This window comes from Atractosteus spatula, chromosome 5 (genome assembly GCF_055471065.1).
Source record: "Atractosteus spatula isolate fAtrSpa1 chromosome 5, fAtrSpa1.hap1, whole genome shotgun sequence".
NCBI classification, from domain to species: Eukaryota; Metazoa; Chordata; class Actinopteri; order Semionotiformes; family Lepisosteidae; genus Atractosteus; species Atractosteus spatula.
In genome coordinates, this window is record NC_142710.1 from 6,811,786 (window position 1) to 6,823,516 (window position 11,731).

The 11,731-nt window shown below is 44.8% G+C and overlaps 1 protein-coding gene across 1 annotated transcript; it reads right to left on the reverse strand.

Moving 5' to 3' along the window:
* Positions 1-287: 287 nt before the first annotated feature.
* Positions 288-6,473, reverse strand: LOC148833714 (zona pellucida sperm-binding protein 4-like). Its single transcript, XM_088916406.1, has 14 exons — positions 6,110-6,473; positions 5,563-5,682; positions 4,699-4,817; positions 4,378-4,579; positions 3,921-4,039; positions 2,121-2,220; positions 1,926-2,048; positions 1,671-1,843; positions 1,443-1,540; positions 1,217-1,344; positions 870-1,050; positions 641-782; positions 484-559; positions 288-373 (listed from the first exon to the last, which is right to left on the reverse strand). Exons 1-14 carry the CDS (start codon positions 6,231-6,233, stop codon positions 288-290), a joined length of 1,791 nt encoding a protein of 596 aa, XP_088772532.1. The 5' UTR covers positions 6,234-6,473.
* Between the last annotated feature and the right edge of the window lie 5,258 nt (positions 6,474-11,731).

Below are 11,731 nucleotides of genomic sequence, written 5' to 3' on the forward strand. Positions count from 1 at the left end.
ACACAGGACACTGGATCACTTTCAACATCTTTATTAGGGCTGACTTCCTCCAACAGAATTATCTCTTCAGACACAGGTTGCTGGGCCCTGAAGCAGCAGGCAAGAACCTGAAAAAAAAATGGTTGAAGCCCCATTAAGTGCAGGAAAAAGACAGGATTTTCTGGAGTACAATGGGAGAGAAATTACAGAAAGGAATGAGGCCTTGGAATCCCTGAAAAAAAAAAATACCTCCATGCAAAGGGGTCCCATAGCAATTTAGTGACACTCATACCCCACCAACCTACCCCTCAGTCCCTAGGGCCCTCATCCTTTCCTGGGCAGGGGGTCCTGACACAGCGCCTGTCAGCATCTGGGTTCTCCAGCACTGGGATTTCTGCAAGAGAAGATCAGATAATGGGCTCCTGAAGTACAAATACTATTGCAAAGCATCAGATGTGCAGGGACAGAAGGAACACACGGAGAAGAGCTTAAATAGAGACTCACTGCGGCCATCAAAGCAGCCCTCCACACACTGCCGCTCAGACGGTAGGCACAGCTCTGTGGAGCACATGAAGTAGATCTGGAAGAGGGATTACATGCCAAGTTGTCATGGTTGTTTTACATGGATCTATAGAGAGTCTACAACTGCAAAAAGCCTCACCTCCTCATTGATGTAGGAGTAGGAGGTGCTGTCCAGGAACTGGAAGGTCTGGATGTGGAAGCGGCGGTGGTGCTTGGGCAGAGGCAGCTTGGAGTGGATGTGCAGGGTGGAAGTGTGGCCGTAGTCCAGAGGATTGGGGCAGCTGCAGGGAGAGGCACCAAGATCAGGACACTGCCTGCCACCCACTGACCAGCCCAGGGATAGAGCTGCACACGTAGGAGCCCCTTACCCATCATAGAGCAGCACCCAGACAGCCTGGCCAGAGCGGGGGTAGGCAACGCAGTAGTGCACCAGCAGCACCAGGCTGGGGTCTGGAGCATTCAGCAGTCGCACCTCCAGGTAGACTGGGTTCCCCAGCAGGAGCCGGAGGGGCCGGTGGTACTGAGGGTAGAACCTGGAGTAGCTCTCGTCTAGAGAAAGATGGAGAAGGGATGGGTAGAGCTGTATGCTGTGGCCAGATCATAAAGCCATGGCATTGTGGAGTCTAGTATAGCCAGTCATTTCTCTTACCCCCCTCAAGCCACGTCGCATTGAATACTCCCCTCGTGAGGAGCCGTTTGATAATCAACCGCTCACCTGTAGCAATCCGGAGCTGCACCCCAAACACTCCCTGGGACAGGACAGCAGAAGGCAGGTAGGGGCTCTTCACCAGGTAGCCTGTGCTGGCCAGGTTCCCCTCAGCATAGCGGCACTCCACCAGCAGCCTGGAGAGCAGGAGGAGGGGAAGCAGTAGGCAAGCCATATTCCTCCATGTGGTAAGCTGGCCAGCACAATAGATCTCGATGATCAAAACCCTGCTCACCTGAAGGGGCTGTCCCTGGTAATGACTCCATAGCTCTGCATATTGCGTCTCACCCGCGTCTCCACCTCAGCCAAGTAGATGGTGGTCTCTCCTACCACCTGAGCAGAGAGCAAGGTCAGTAGCCATCAACTGCCTCTTGAGCAGGTCCCTCCTACTTCTAATAAGGGAATTAGACACTCCTATATAGAGGATTAGGAGAACTGATTTTAAAGGGATCAGTGTACTCACAAAAGCATGGGTCCCACAGCCAGTGACAGGGAATTTGAAGATGGCAAATTCTGGGGTACAGATGACAGGGGTGCAGGATGCGTTGCCAGCAATCACCAGGCTGGCAGGATCCACAGGGGGTACAGAGATGGTCCGAGGGACAGCAAAGACAAAGTGCTTGTCGGCAGTGCACTCTGGGGAGAGAGGAACATGTCAGGATCTTTGTTTTTCTGGTCAGGAAGGTGCCTGGGACTGGATCAGTAAGGAGAGGCCTACCCTCCAGTGGATAGTAGCAAGAGGATGTTTCTGGGTCCACACAGCATCCCTTGGCCATGCAGTGGGCTGGAGAAATCCCCCCTGGACCACAGGCCATCTGATGGCTTCTGGGTAGTTGACATCCTGGAGAGACCAGATTGGATTTATCAACACAGTTGTGTAGCCAGTTACCAGCTCTCAAACCTATACACTCACCCTCCCTTGGTTTGTAGGGGCGATAGGGACAGGACACCACAATCTCCCCTCTTGGGCCATCATTGGGAATGTACACCACCTTCACAGTGTAGTGATGGTCCTGAAAGAAAAAAAAAGGGATAAGACACATATGCAGTTGTGCTGGCGACGTCTACAGATAGCCAACCCCACTTCCAGATCTGAAAGTACCCAGGAACTACCACCAGAAGGGCTATTTTGTAGAACAGTGGAAGTCATGTTTACAGCCCACACCCTGAAGGTGAATGAGCTGCAGTGTTAATTCCCCCCTCCCCATCCTATTTTAAGGACTAAATACTCACAAAAATATTCCACAATGAGCATCTTGGAGTGAATCCACACTCATCTGACAGGTTATTCCATCCAAAACTCCTACTGAAATGCATCGGCACATCAAGTTCACCGTTCACACCTCATGTCATGAATTCTTATGGTTTCTTAATTAAATGGTACCTAGATAGGCATGTACACTGGAGACATTTCACGCTGTATTGCTGTGCATTAAGAACTAGAGCACCTTGGTCTTTTTACAAGATGAAAAGGCACAGAAGGAAGCAATGCTCGTGGTACTCCATGCTATCAGCAGGAAGAAAGCAATCTGGAGTCTGGCAGTACTTTATATAGGACAAGCCAAGCAGGAAAGGCTCCTGTAAGATACTGAAGTGCTTGTCGAGTCACAGCATGTAGAGACTTGTATTAAAACATTCATTTTATGCACTGTAGCTGGTCCACAAGTTAAACTAGAAGACTAAGCAAGAATAAACAGTTTTCCAGTTCAAGTATTACTCTTTTGTCTTGACCGGAGATCAGTGCAAGAAGCTCCGCTTAAAATGAATATTGGTCGAACATGCCACACGTGCTGCATTTCAGCTTGGTAATGGGACCATCAAAAAAGCAGTTTTTGTTCATCTTGAAGTGATTAACCAAGTTGATAAAATGCCCAGAGAAGTAGAGTGCACACAGCATGAAATAACCATTAGAAAAGAGGTCAACATACTTGTGTGGCTGGGTGTGAAGCTATGCGAGAAATAGGATCACGGCACCAACATTTTACAGAGCGTGCTGGCCTTTACCCATTTAAGAACATGAGCTTAAAGAGCTGCAACACCTGAAGCTCAGGCCTGACACCGTTAAGAGCACAAAGTCATTAACGCATAAACTATGGTAGTGTCAAAAGGGCTAGTTATTCATCAGAAAAACTAGCCCAGTGAGGTAAAGAATGCAGATGTTACCTGCCCACTTTTAATAGGTTTAAGCAACTCAAGCAGTCATTCTACTACACTTATTAGCAAACTCTGGACTGCCAGGAGCCTCAAATTTCTAATGGTATGGAATTTTGTCAAGTTCCATTCATGTGTCCCAAAATAGATTAGGAAGATATCTGCAGCAAAGGGTTCATACGTCTTGCATTTGATCTGCCCTTTCTGGGGATTACACAAAGGCTTGTGCTTTTTAACAGCTCTACAAGTTAAGCTGCTTGACTAGAATGACTAAAACTAGCCTTACCGTTTAGTCATCTAAGATGAGGGCACATTTAGCTCAAAAGTCACTTTCTAGTTACCCTCTAATTTAGTCTGACTCTTGGGGACTTGATAGGCCAAATTAACCCTGGTCATCTGAACCAACTTCTTCTAGACCAATACCCATTTGTTCAGACAAGGTCTTACTTTCAGGCATATGGTGGAATTGGAAATGGAAGGCATGTTCATTGCTCATAGTACAGCCCAGTATATATATATATAAATAATACTCAGGATATGCAAAGCCCAAGCCCAGCCTCACCACAAGCCGGACATAGCAGCCAGTGTACAGGATGGTCAGGGTGTTCAGGTGCCGCCCTGCAGTCACAGAGTATCCACAGGATGGAGTGTCCAGCACAGACACCAGGCTGCCAGAAGAACCTGGACAGGGTACACAAGAATCCAAGTTTCTTTTTGTACCTGCAATATGAAATCCTGCCAATCAGTAATGGATACCATGTATGCATTATGGCATACTGGATAGAGGCAACTATTTTAAGGTGCATCTTGCATCATAGGGAAGCTCCAAACAGCAATCAGCACAGTGTAATGCTGCAACCCACAATGTCAAGGCACATTTGGGGGGTACTGGAACCGTTCAAAATGCCATGTCAAGCCCCCTGTTCCATTAGTGGCCAACAAGCAGCAGCAGTCTTGCTAGGCAACAGCCTTCTGCCTTACCAGGGACCAGCAGTAAAACTCCTTCCCCAGTCACTCACTCTGAACCTTGATCTCCTCCAGGGGGCCAGCAGGCAGGGTCACAGTCATGCACACCTCACTGCAGGAGATGGTCAGGCCTCTGGGAGGTGGGGGTGGAGGGACAACTGGAACATGGCAGGACACAGTGCCAGTCACCCATTTCCTCTGCGGTTTGTCAAAGTATCTCACTGTCAGGGAGTAGTGTTGCCGCTGGTTCTTCCTCTGTGGTGGGGAACAGGGTTGCAGGTTAAAAGCACTGATGTAGAGCCATTTGGAGCAACTAGGGCACTATTGCTCTCACATAAGCTCCCAGGGAGTCCAAACCCAGAACTTCCCCTTACCCAGGTCCTGATGTAACACCCTTTATAGGAAGCCACCAGCACCAGCCAGCTCCTGGTGGTCCACACCTTGTGCCCACAGTGCTCTGGGAGTCTGGTAACCAAGAGAGGAGCCATTTTGCCTGGGAGAAGGTGGAGTGTTAGAGGCTTACAGGTAAGTGGCCTTTCACAGCAGCTCTGTACAGCACCAGAAATCTGGAAAACACAGAGGTCTTCCCCTTTCTAGGGACATCTACTGCATCATGCCCCTAATTCTGGTCCTCCACACTTGCCTGCTCTTCTCTCAATTTATTTGACCAATAGGGTACTGAACTGGAATGCATGCAGGTTCTCTTTGGTTACAATAGAAACTGGAGGCTTGGCACAATAGTTCACACTCTGCATCTTCATTAAAAAAAGACAACAACCCAAACAAGCATTAGTATTGTGCTCTGCGAGGTAAGAACATCCCCCCTGGTAAGGGTGGTTTCAAGCATCTCATGCACAGACATACCCATTTAGGGAGATACAATCCATTGAGCAAAAAAGCACATTCATTTGGAGACACTGTAGACTTCATAGAATTAGGAAAGTCACAGAAGTCTTTACCCCATACACTGTATGGAACAAGATTTCCCTATCCATTCCCATGAAATGGTGCAATGTTCAAAGACGAGCAGAGCATTCCGGGGGTGCATTTACCCACTGAGGTACAGGGACAATTGTTTAGAGAGGTTGTCCTGCTACATTGGGGGATACCACTGCAGCACAATCCTTTTGGTTTACAGCTCAGATGGCACATGAACAGGTTTTGATCTCCTGAACAGAGGATGGCACAACCTGTCCATGTATAGGGCTAGTGCAGGTACAGGCAGGGTAGAACCTCACCCTTCAGCAGGTAGACTCGGCTGAACCTCGTCACAGAGAACTTGAGCATCATGCTGCTCTTGCCACAGGACAGCAGGGGGCGGCTGTGGGATTGCTGCTGCTCGGGGTCACCCTGAGACTCTGGGAGGAAAGAGAGGAAATGTTACTGGGCACAAGACCTTCAAGTTGGTAGCTGCATCAGCAAAGGAACAAGTAAAGGTTTATTCCATGCTGAAGAGAGAAGAAAAACAGTTCCAGCTGTGGAGCCATCTTCAGGTGAAGGCTCCACAGCCAAAATGGTTCTCTTCAGTACAGAAAGTAGATTTACTTGTTCCCCATGAAGAGCTATAAGAATACACTTCACTCTAGATGAAGGTTACTTCAGAAGGAATTTCTGCTATAACCTACTGAAAGGAAAGAAGAAGCAGCCCTATGCAAAGCACGCATGCAGATAGGAATGCTCATGACCATTCCTATGCACCCAAAATTCCTTTTAGAGGAAATACAGCAGAGCTACTTTACTACCATGCACTTGTATTCAGTCCACGGACTTGCAGAAACTCCCTACCAGGGTCAGATGAGGGAGGATCTGCTCCAGAGGGACCAGTTGTCACTGCTGCCACATCTCTCTGAACATCAGCACCAGAGTCCTTATCCAGGTCTTCCCCCTCAGCATCAGAGTCCATTTCCATCAAGTCCTGCTCTTCCCCATTTAGTACCCCTCTCACCTCTCCAGCAGAATAACCATCATATCCATCTGGTGGGGTCTCCCGGAACACAGGACTACCCACATTTGGCTCAAAACCATCCTAACCTTCTTCTTCAACAAAAACAGCATCTTGACCCTTGAGCTGGGCTTGGGCCACTGCAACACAGAACCATGCTAACAATACAGGCATAAGGAAATCCATCACAACCACTCGTCTCCCCATTTTTTCATACAAAAACACTTCAAGAGCAGGAATAACGATCGCTCCTGCCGCTGGGGTTTATATACACGCACAGTGAGGCGCGGGCTGTCCTGTGGGCCAATCAGGAGCAGGTAAGGAAGTCCAGAACATTTCCACGCGCTGAGGTTTCGGACGCGGTGTTGAGAGTGAAATCACGTGACACAGCTTGACTGCCCGGATACGCTGCGTGATCAGCTTGTTCTTGTATCATCAGTCTAAACTGAGACAATACAAATAGAACTTGTAAACAATCGTATTACATCGTGATGAAATGCCGTTGATCGAATTGCACAATGATTCTTCATAATATTAACATTATAGCTGTGATGCAGATCGCGGTAACTTTCACTGTGTTCGAAGATCCCGCTCTGTTGATGACCTGAGCAAATTGAAACGCCAGAAAACACCTCCGTATGACAATACATTCTCACGAGCTGATATTAGGCAGGAAGTTTGAAAGCGAAGGCAGATGACAACAAGTGTTGTTCAAGGTGAGAAGTGTGTTCATAACGGGAACATTTAATAAGTTAATTTCCGTTCAATTGTATTCCTACTACGGACAGAGTTTATTTAAAATTGATATATCAATTCCACAACAATACAGCGTGCAGCAGTAGTTGCTGGCAATGAAATGTCTTTTCTGCGAGCTCACCGGGGCTAAAAATCACAAAATCCAAGTTACAAAATAAGGTTACATAATAATAGATAATAGTGCAAACGAAATGGAATAAAATAAACTCAATATAAATAGAGCTGCGATGTGTCCAGGGTGTATGCAATACAGTATGTCCAAGTAGTGCAGTATGCCGAATACAATGAAATGTACGAAAACAGTGGTCTTGTGATACAGGAAGTTACTAATCCTAACTTTTAAAAAATACGTGGCTCGAAAAATCTTTTAAACGGCCCTTGATTTGCATACTGATTTAAAAAGGACACAGTGAGAAACCGATGACTTCTTTAGATTTTTTTAAAAGGACACAGCTACGAAGACGTGCTAGTTAAAGCCTCATTTTAAGAACATGCAGTCGCTTGCTAATGCTCGCCTTTTAGGGCTACATCCGCAACTCTTCTGATTTAGGGTATGATATTGGTGACAAATGTAATTTTCCTGTTCACACAAACGCACAGAGGATACTGGAATTAAGTGCAAAATACACCAACTCGGCAGACGGGGTTTCTGGAGGTCAAAGTCCCCGTGCACGGTCACGTGATCACCCGAAAAACAAGGCGCTATATCTCGGTAAAAAGACATGAGCTGGGAATTTACTTTCAACGACACAGACGCAGCACTAACGAATGAGACCGGTTTGGTTTCCCTAGACCAACGAGCCATTCGCACACGTGGGGCTGTCTGTTTGCCAGTACTCGTTGTAAAAAAAAAAGGAGAGCGGGACAGATGTGAACACGGTTTTCCAAAGGATGAAAGTCGCCTTCATATATTCACATTTGCGACCCATTTCGCACTCTTCAGCGTAATGATATTTCCCCCAAAAGTGGTTTAAATCTCAAAAGGAAGAAGACATCTTAATGTCGTAATGTACAGTACTTGCAATCGTTTCACTGTGGAATTCTGTTTCTTCTCGTGAAAAATCTCCGTGCTCCTCCGACTTCTCTCTAGGACAGCCCGCCTTAACTTTAAGCGAGGGGCCTGAACCAAGTGCTGGAAGAGCGGGTGTCGTGACTTTTTTTGCATTTCAGCTCAAGTGATGTCAAAGCAAAGAAGAACGGATGTAATGCGTAGTAACCCATGGCTTAAACAGTTTATGGATTTCCCTAAATGTATTACTTCTGTCGTTTTTGCATCATCTGTTTGCTGAACTTGATCAGTGTGTCTGCTGCACAGTATTACACAGCAGAGTCTTCTATCTTCAGGCTGCTCATCTGTAGACAAACTGTATTGTTTGGATAATCTCTGAGGATGGTGAATCTTCTTTCAACAGACTGGGCATAGCTTGTTCTTGTCACGCCCTCTGTAGCCAGAGGGCACTCCTTCTCTGTTCTGTCCCTAGTTTCTGGTCTGTTGTCCTTCCGGTCCCTCTCTTTCCCTTGGGCTATATATTTCCGGGTCTTGCACTCTGCCCTCGCTCAGGATTGACGTTCGGATGTCCTGAGACCCGCCTAGCACCAGGTCGCCCCACGTCCGCTACCTGAGGGCATAGGTTTCTATACGGCACTCCTGAACTCTTTGCACTACGACCCCGGGCCTTTTTCCCATTCCACCGCTACGCATATGGGTCTTTTTCCGCTCTCCTGCTTTCCACGGTTAGTCCCTTTGGACATCCGTGACAGTTCTATCACCACCATAATCAATGTAGGCCAATCATTCCAGACCTTTCTCAGGAGTCTGTTGGACCCAGATACAAGGATGAATAGTATTACCATCCTCATCTGGAGGAAAGACCTGGCAAGACAGTATGAAAGACTCTCCTGGCCTCTTAACCTGAGGATCTGACTGGGTCATTAACATGTCAGAATGGACACCTGGAAACAGAAAACAAAGTCAGAAAGCTACTGATTGTTGCTGGAGTGACACTCTATCTACTTTACTGCAGCTGCATTTCTCACACGTAACAAAATACTCACTTATCAAACACAGGACTATCATGAGGAAAAGGCTTAATGTCTGCATTGTCACCTGTTAGCAATGACACAGAAAGAGAACTTCAGCTTGAACTGTCTCTCTTCCCTTGTGTGGCTGTTATGTCAGAGGGTTAAATATCAAGAGGAACAGGTAGATTGGCATAAACCTCTAGGAGAGGAGATTTAAAGATGCAGTGATCCCTGATGCTAATTTGAACTGTCTGTCTGGGCTCTATTTATAAAGTTTGTTTTTGTATGTTGGAAATTTAAAATTCTTAAAGAGATCACAGGTCGGTACATTTGACATATTTGAGTGCCTTCTAATTCACTCCCTACTGTTGTCCCCTATAAGATAAATTGAGAGGCGTGTGCACAAGTTGTGATTTGATAAAGAGGAATATTTATTTGATATCTTTGAATATCTGTAAAATGAGTAAATTGATCTTTAAATCATTAGCATAACACTTTGGAAAATAAATTGCTTATGGAAGAATTCAGCATTTGAAGTAATTAATAACCAGTAATTGGAGTTTGCATGATCATATAATGTGTTACAATCTAACTACAGTATACCTCCAAATTCTCTCATAGAGCTTCCCAGTGGATAATGGGTTAATGGATGAGATGTAGAGTATTTGTTAAAATGTATTTAACATTAACCCATGATCACGTCACAAGATAGAGTTGATCTTGGATTTTTGAGGTCAGGCCCTAAATTGAAACAGCTTGTAAAGGAACCTTTTTAGATCCTAATGTGAACATTAAAACTTACAGAGAATTTCTGATTTTGGGAGGCATCTATAAACACGTATTTGCTGTGCTGAGCCGATTGATTTTGCAGGAGAAATATAGATTGTTGTCTTTGTACCAGTAAATACGGCTCAGAATACTGGCTCTTGTAAAACTGTTGCATGTTATTGGTGAAATGTATAATGTAAATAAGGGCAAAATTGTAGTAATAATCTAGTTCTTGATATTGCAGAAAAAATATAGATTTATATGTGGTTCTTTGAGTATGTGACGTCTTGTAACTATTAGGTATTCGTAAACAGTGACAGTTATTGTACAGGCAGTGAAGGGAACTTCCTCACTGTGGTCTTCGGGCACAGTAATACACAGCTGTGTCGTCAGACTGCAGGCTTTTCATCTGCAGGTAGACTGAGCTGCCAGACTTGGAGATTGTGAACCGGCCCTTGATGGAGTCTGCATAGCTTGTGTCAGCATCATAGTAAATGAGTGCCAGCCACTCCAGTCCCTTTCCAGAGGGCTGACGAATCCAGCCCGTTGCATAGTTGCTATTCGTCAGGGAATATCCACTGACTGCACAGGACAGCCGCAGGCTCTGTCCTGGCTTTCCAATCTCCGAGCTGGACTGGGTCAAGACCACATCACAGTTGGCATCTGCAAAACCAGGAAACACAAAACAACCTCTTACTAGACATCAGAGACACAATACATACAGCAGACTTAAACAAAGCCAACAGGAAACACTCACGTTGCACAAACATCAAGACCAGTAATACTCCTGCTGAGAGACTCATGTTTGTCTCAGGACTGTGACTGTGAACCCTGGACAGACAGTACAGGTTTCCTAAGGGAGCCCCTGTTCATCTGTGTTTAATACGCCTCTGCCTCTCACTTTGCATGAGGGATTTGCATGAAGTTTGAGAAACAGGAAGCTCAGCTCTTTTCTCTTCAATAAAATCATTCAGAGCTATAGAGACATGATCTACGATGTCTCACTTTAATGTATAAGTTTGGATATGTGTACATGAATGGGTGGGTGTATATGTATAAGATCTTTCTGCACAGAAACTTTGTTATGGGTTTTTTGTAACATCTGTTTTTTTAACAAGTTCTGTCAGTTGTTTTGCCAGTACCATATTCCTCATGTATACTACATATATATTAGTATCGTCGGTCAATATCTGCACATTATCGGAATGGAGGACAATACTGAACCAGAGCACTGCAAGTCCAGATGAAACCTGGCTTTTCTGCAATATGGAGAGCCAATTTCCCTTTAGAAAGAAAATCTTCCCCACAGTGACAAGCGATATGGTTTTCAGATTGCTTTTCCACGTTTCATCATTTGAAAGAATCTCAACGTTTAATACCTGATAGAAAAGCATAAAGAAATATTTTACACTGATTGCTTTACACAACACATCCTGTATGGTTTCTTATATGAATTCTTTTACACCTTAGAATGTTGCATCTTAAAAAACATAGATTTGTCTAAATATTTTATTTTATTGATATCTCTATTAACAATTTAATAAGTAAAAATACAAAACATATTTCTAGATGTCCCTGGAGAATGTTGATAACAGGGTCATCATGTGAAAATGTGTGAAGACATTGCGCAATAGAATAGCCTATAAACTTTTTTTCCAGATTTTTTTTCAGAAATTCATATATATTCACATATAATTTTGATGTTTTTTCGTTGATTAACTCAAATACTCAAATAAGTAATCAGTTCTGTAATAGCTGTTATAGACTCAGTAGCAACCGTTCAAAACTGACAGTAAATTCTCGAGCTAGGAGTTATTATTGGTGTCACTAATTAATTTGAATCTCTACTTCCCATGTCATGGACTTTTCATGTTCCCAATCCTAAATAAATTAAATACCTTATTATTTATTTTGCAGGG

Excerpts from the sequence above, each read along its gene's own strand:
- LOC148833714 (XM_088916406.1), bottom strand. The coding sequence starts at position 6,233 with ATGGAAATGGACTCTGATGCTGAGGGGGAAGACCTGGATAAGGACTCT. Across the intron at positions 4,818-5,562 it reads CCGAGTCTACCTGCTGAAGG|GCAAAATGGCTCCTCTCTTG; the intron begins GTGAGGTTCTAC and ends ACCTTCTCCCAG. Across the intron at positions 374-483 it reads GGGCTGCTTTGATGGCCGCA|AAATCCCAGTGCTGGAGAAC; the intron begins GTGAGTCTCTAT and ends CTTCTCTTGCAG.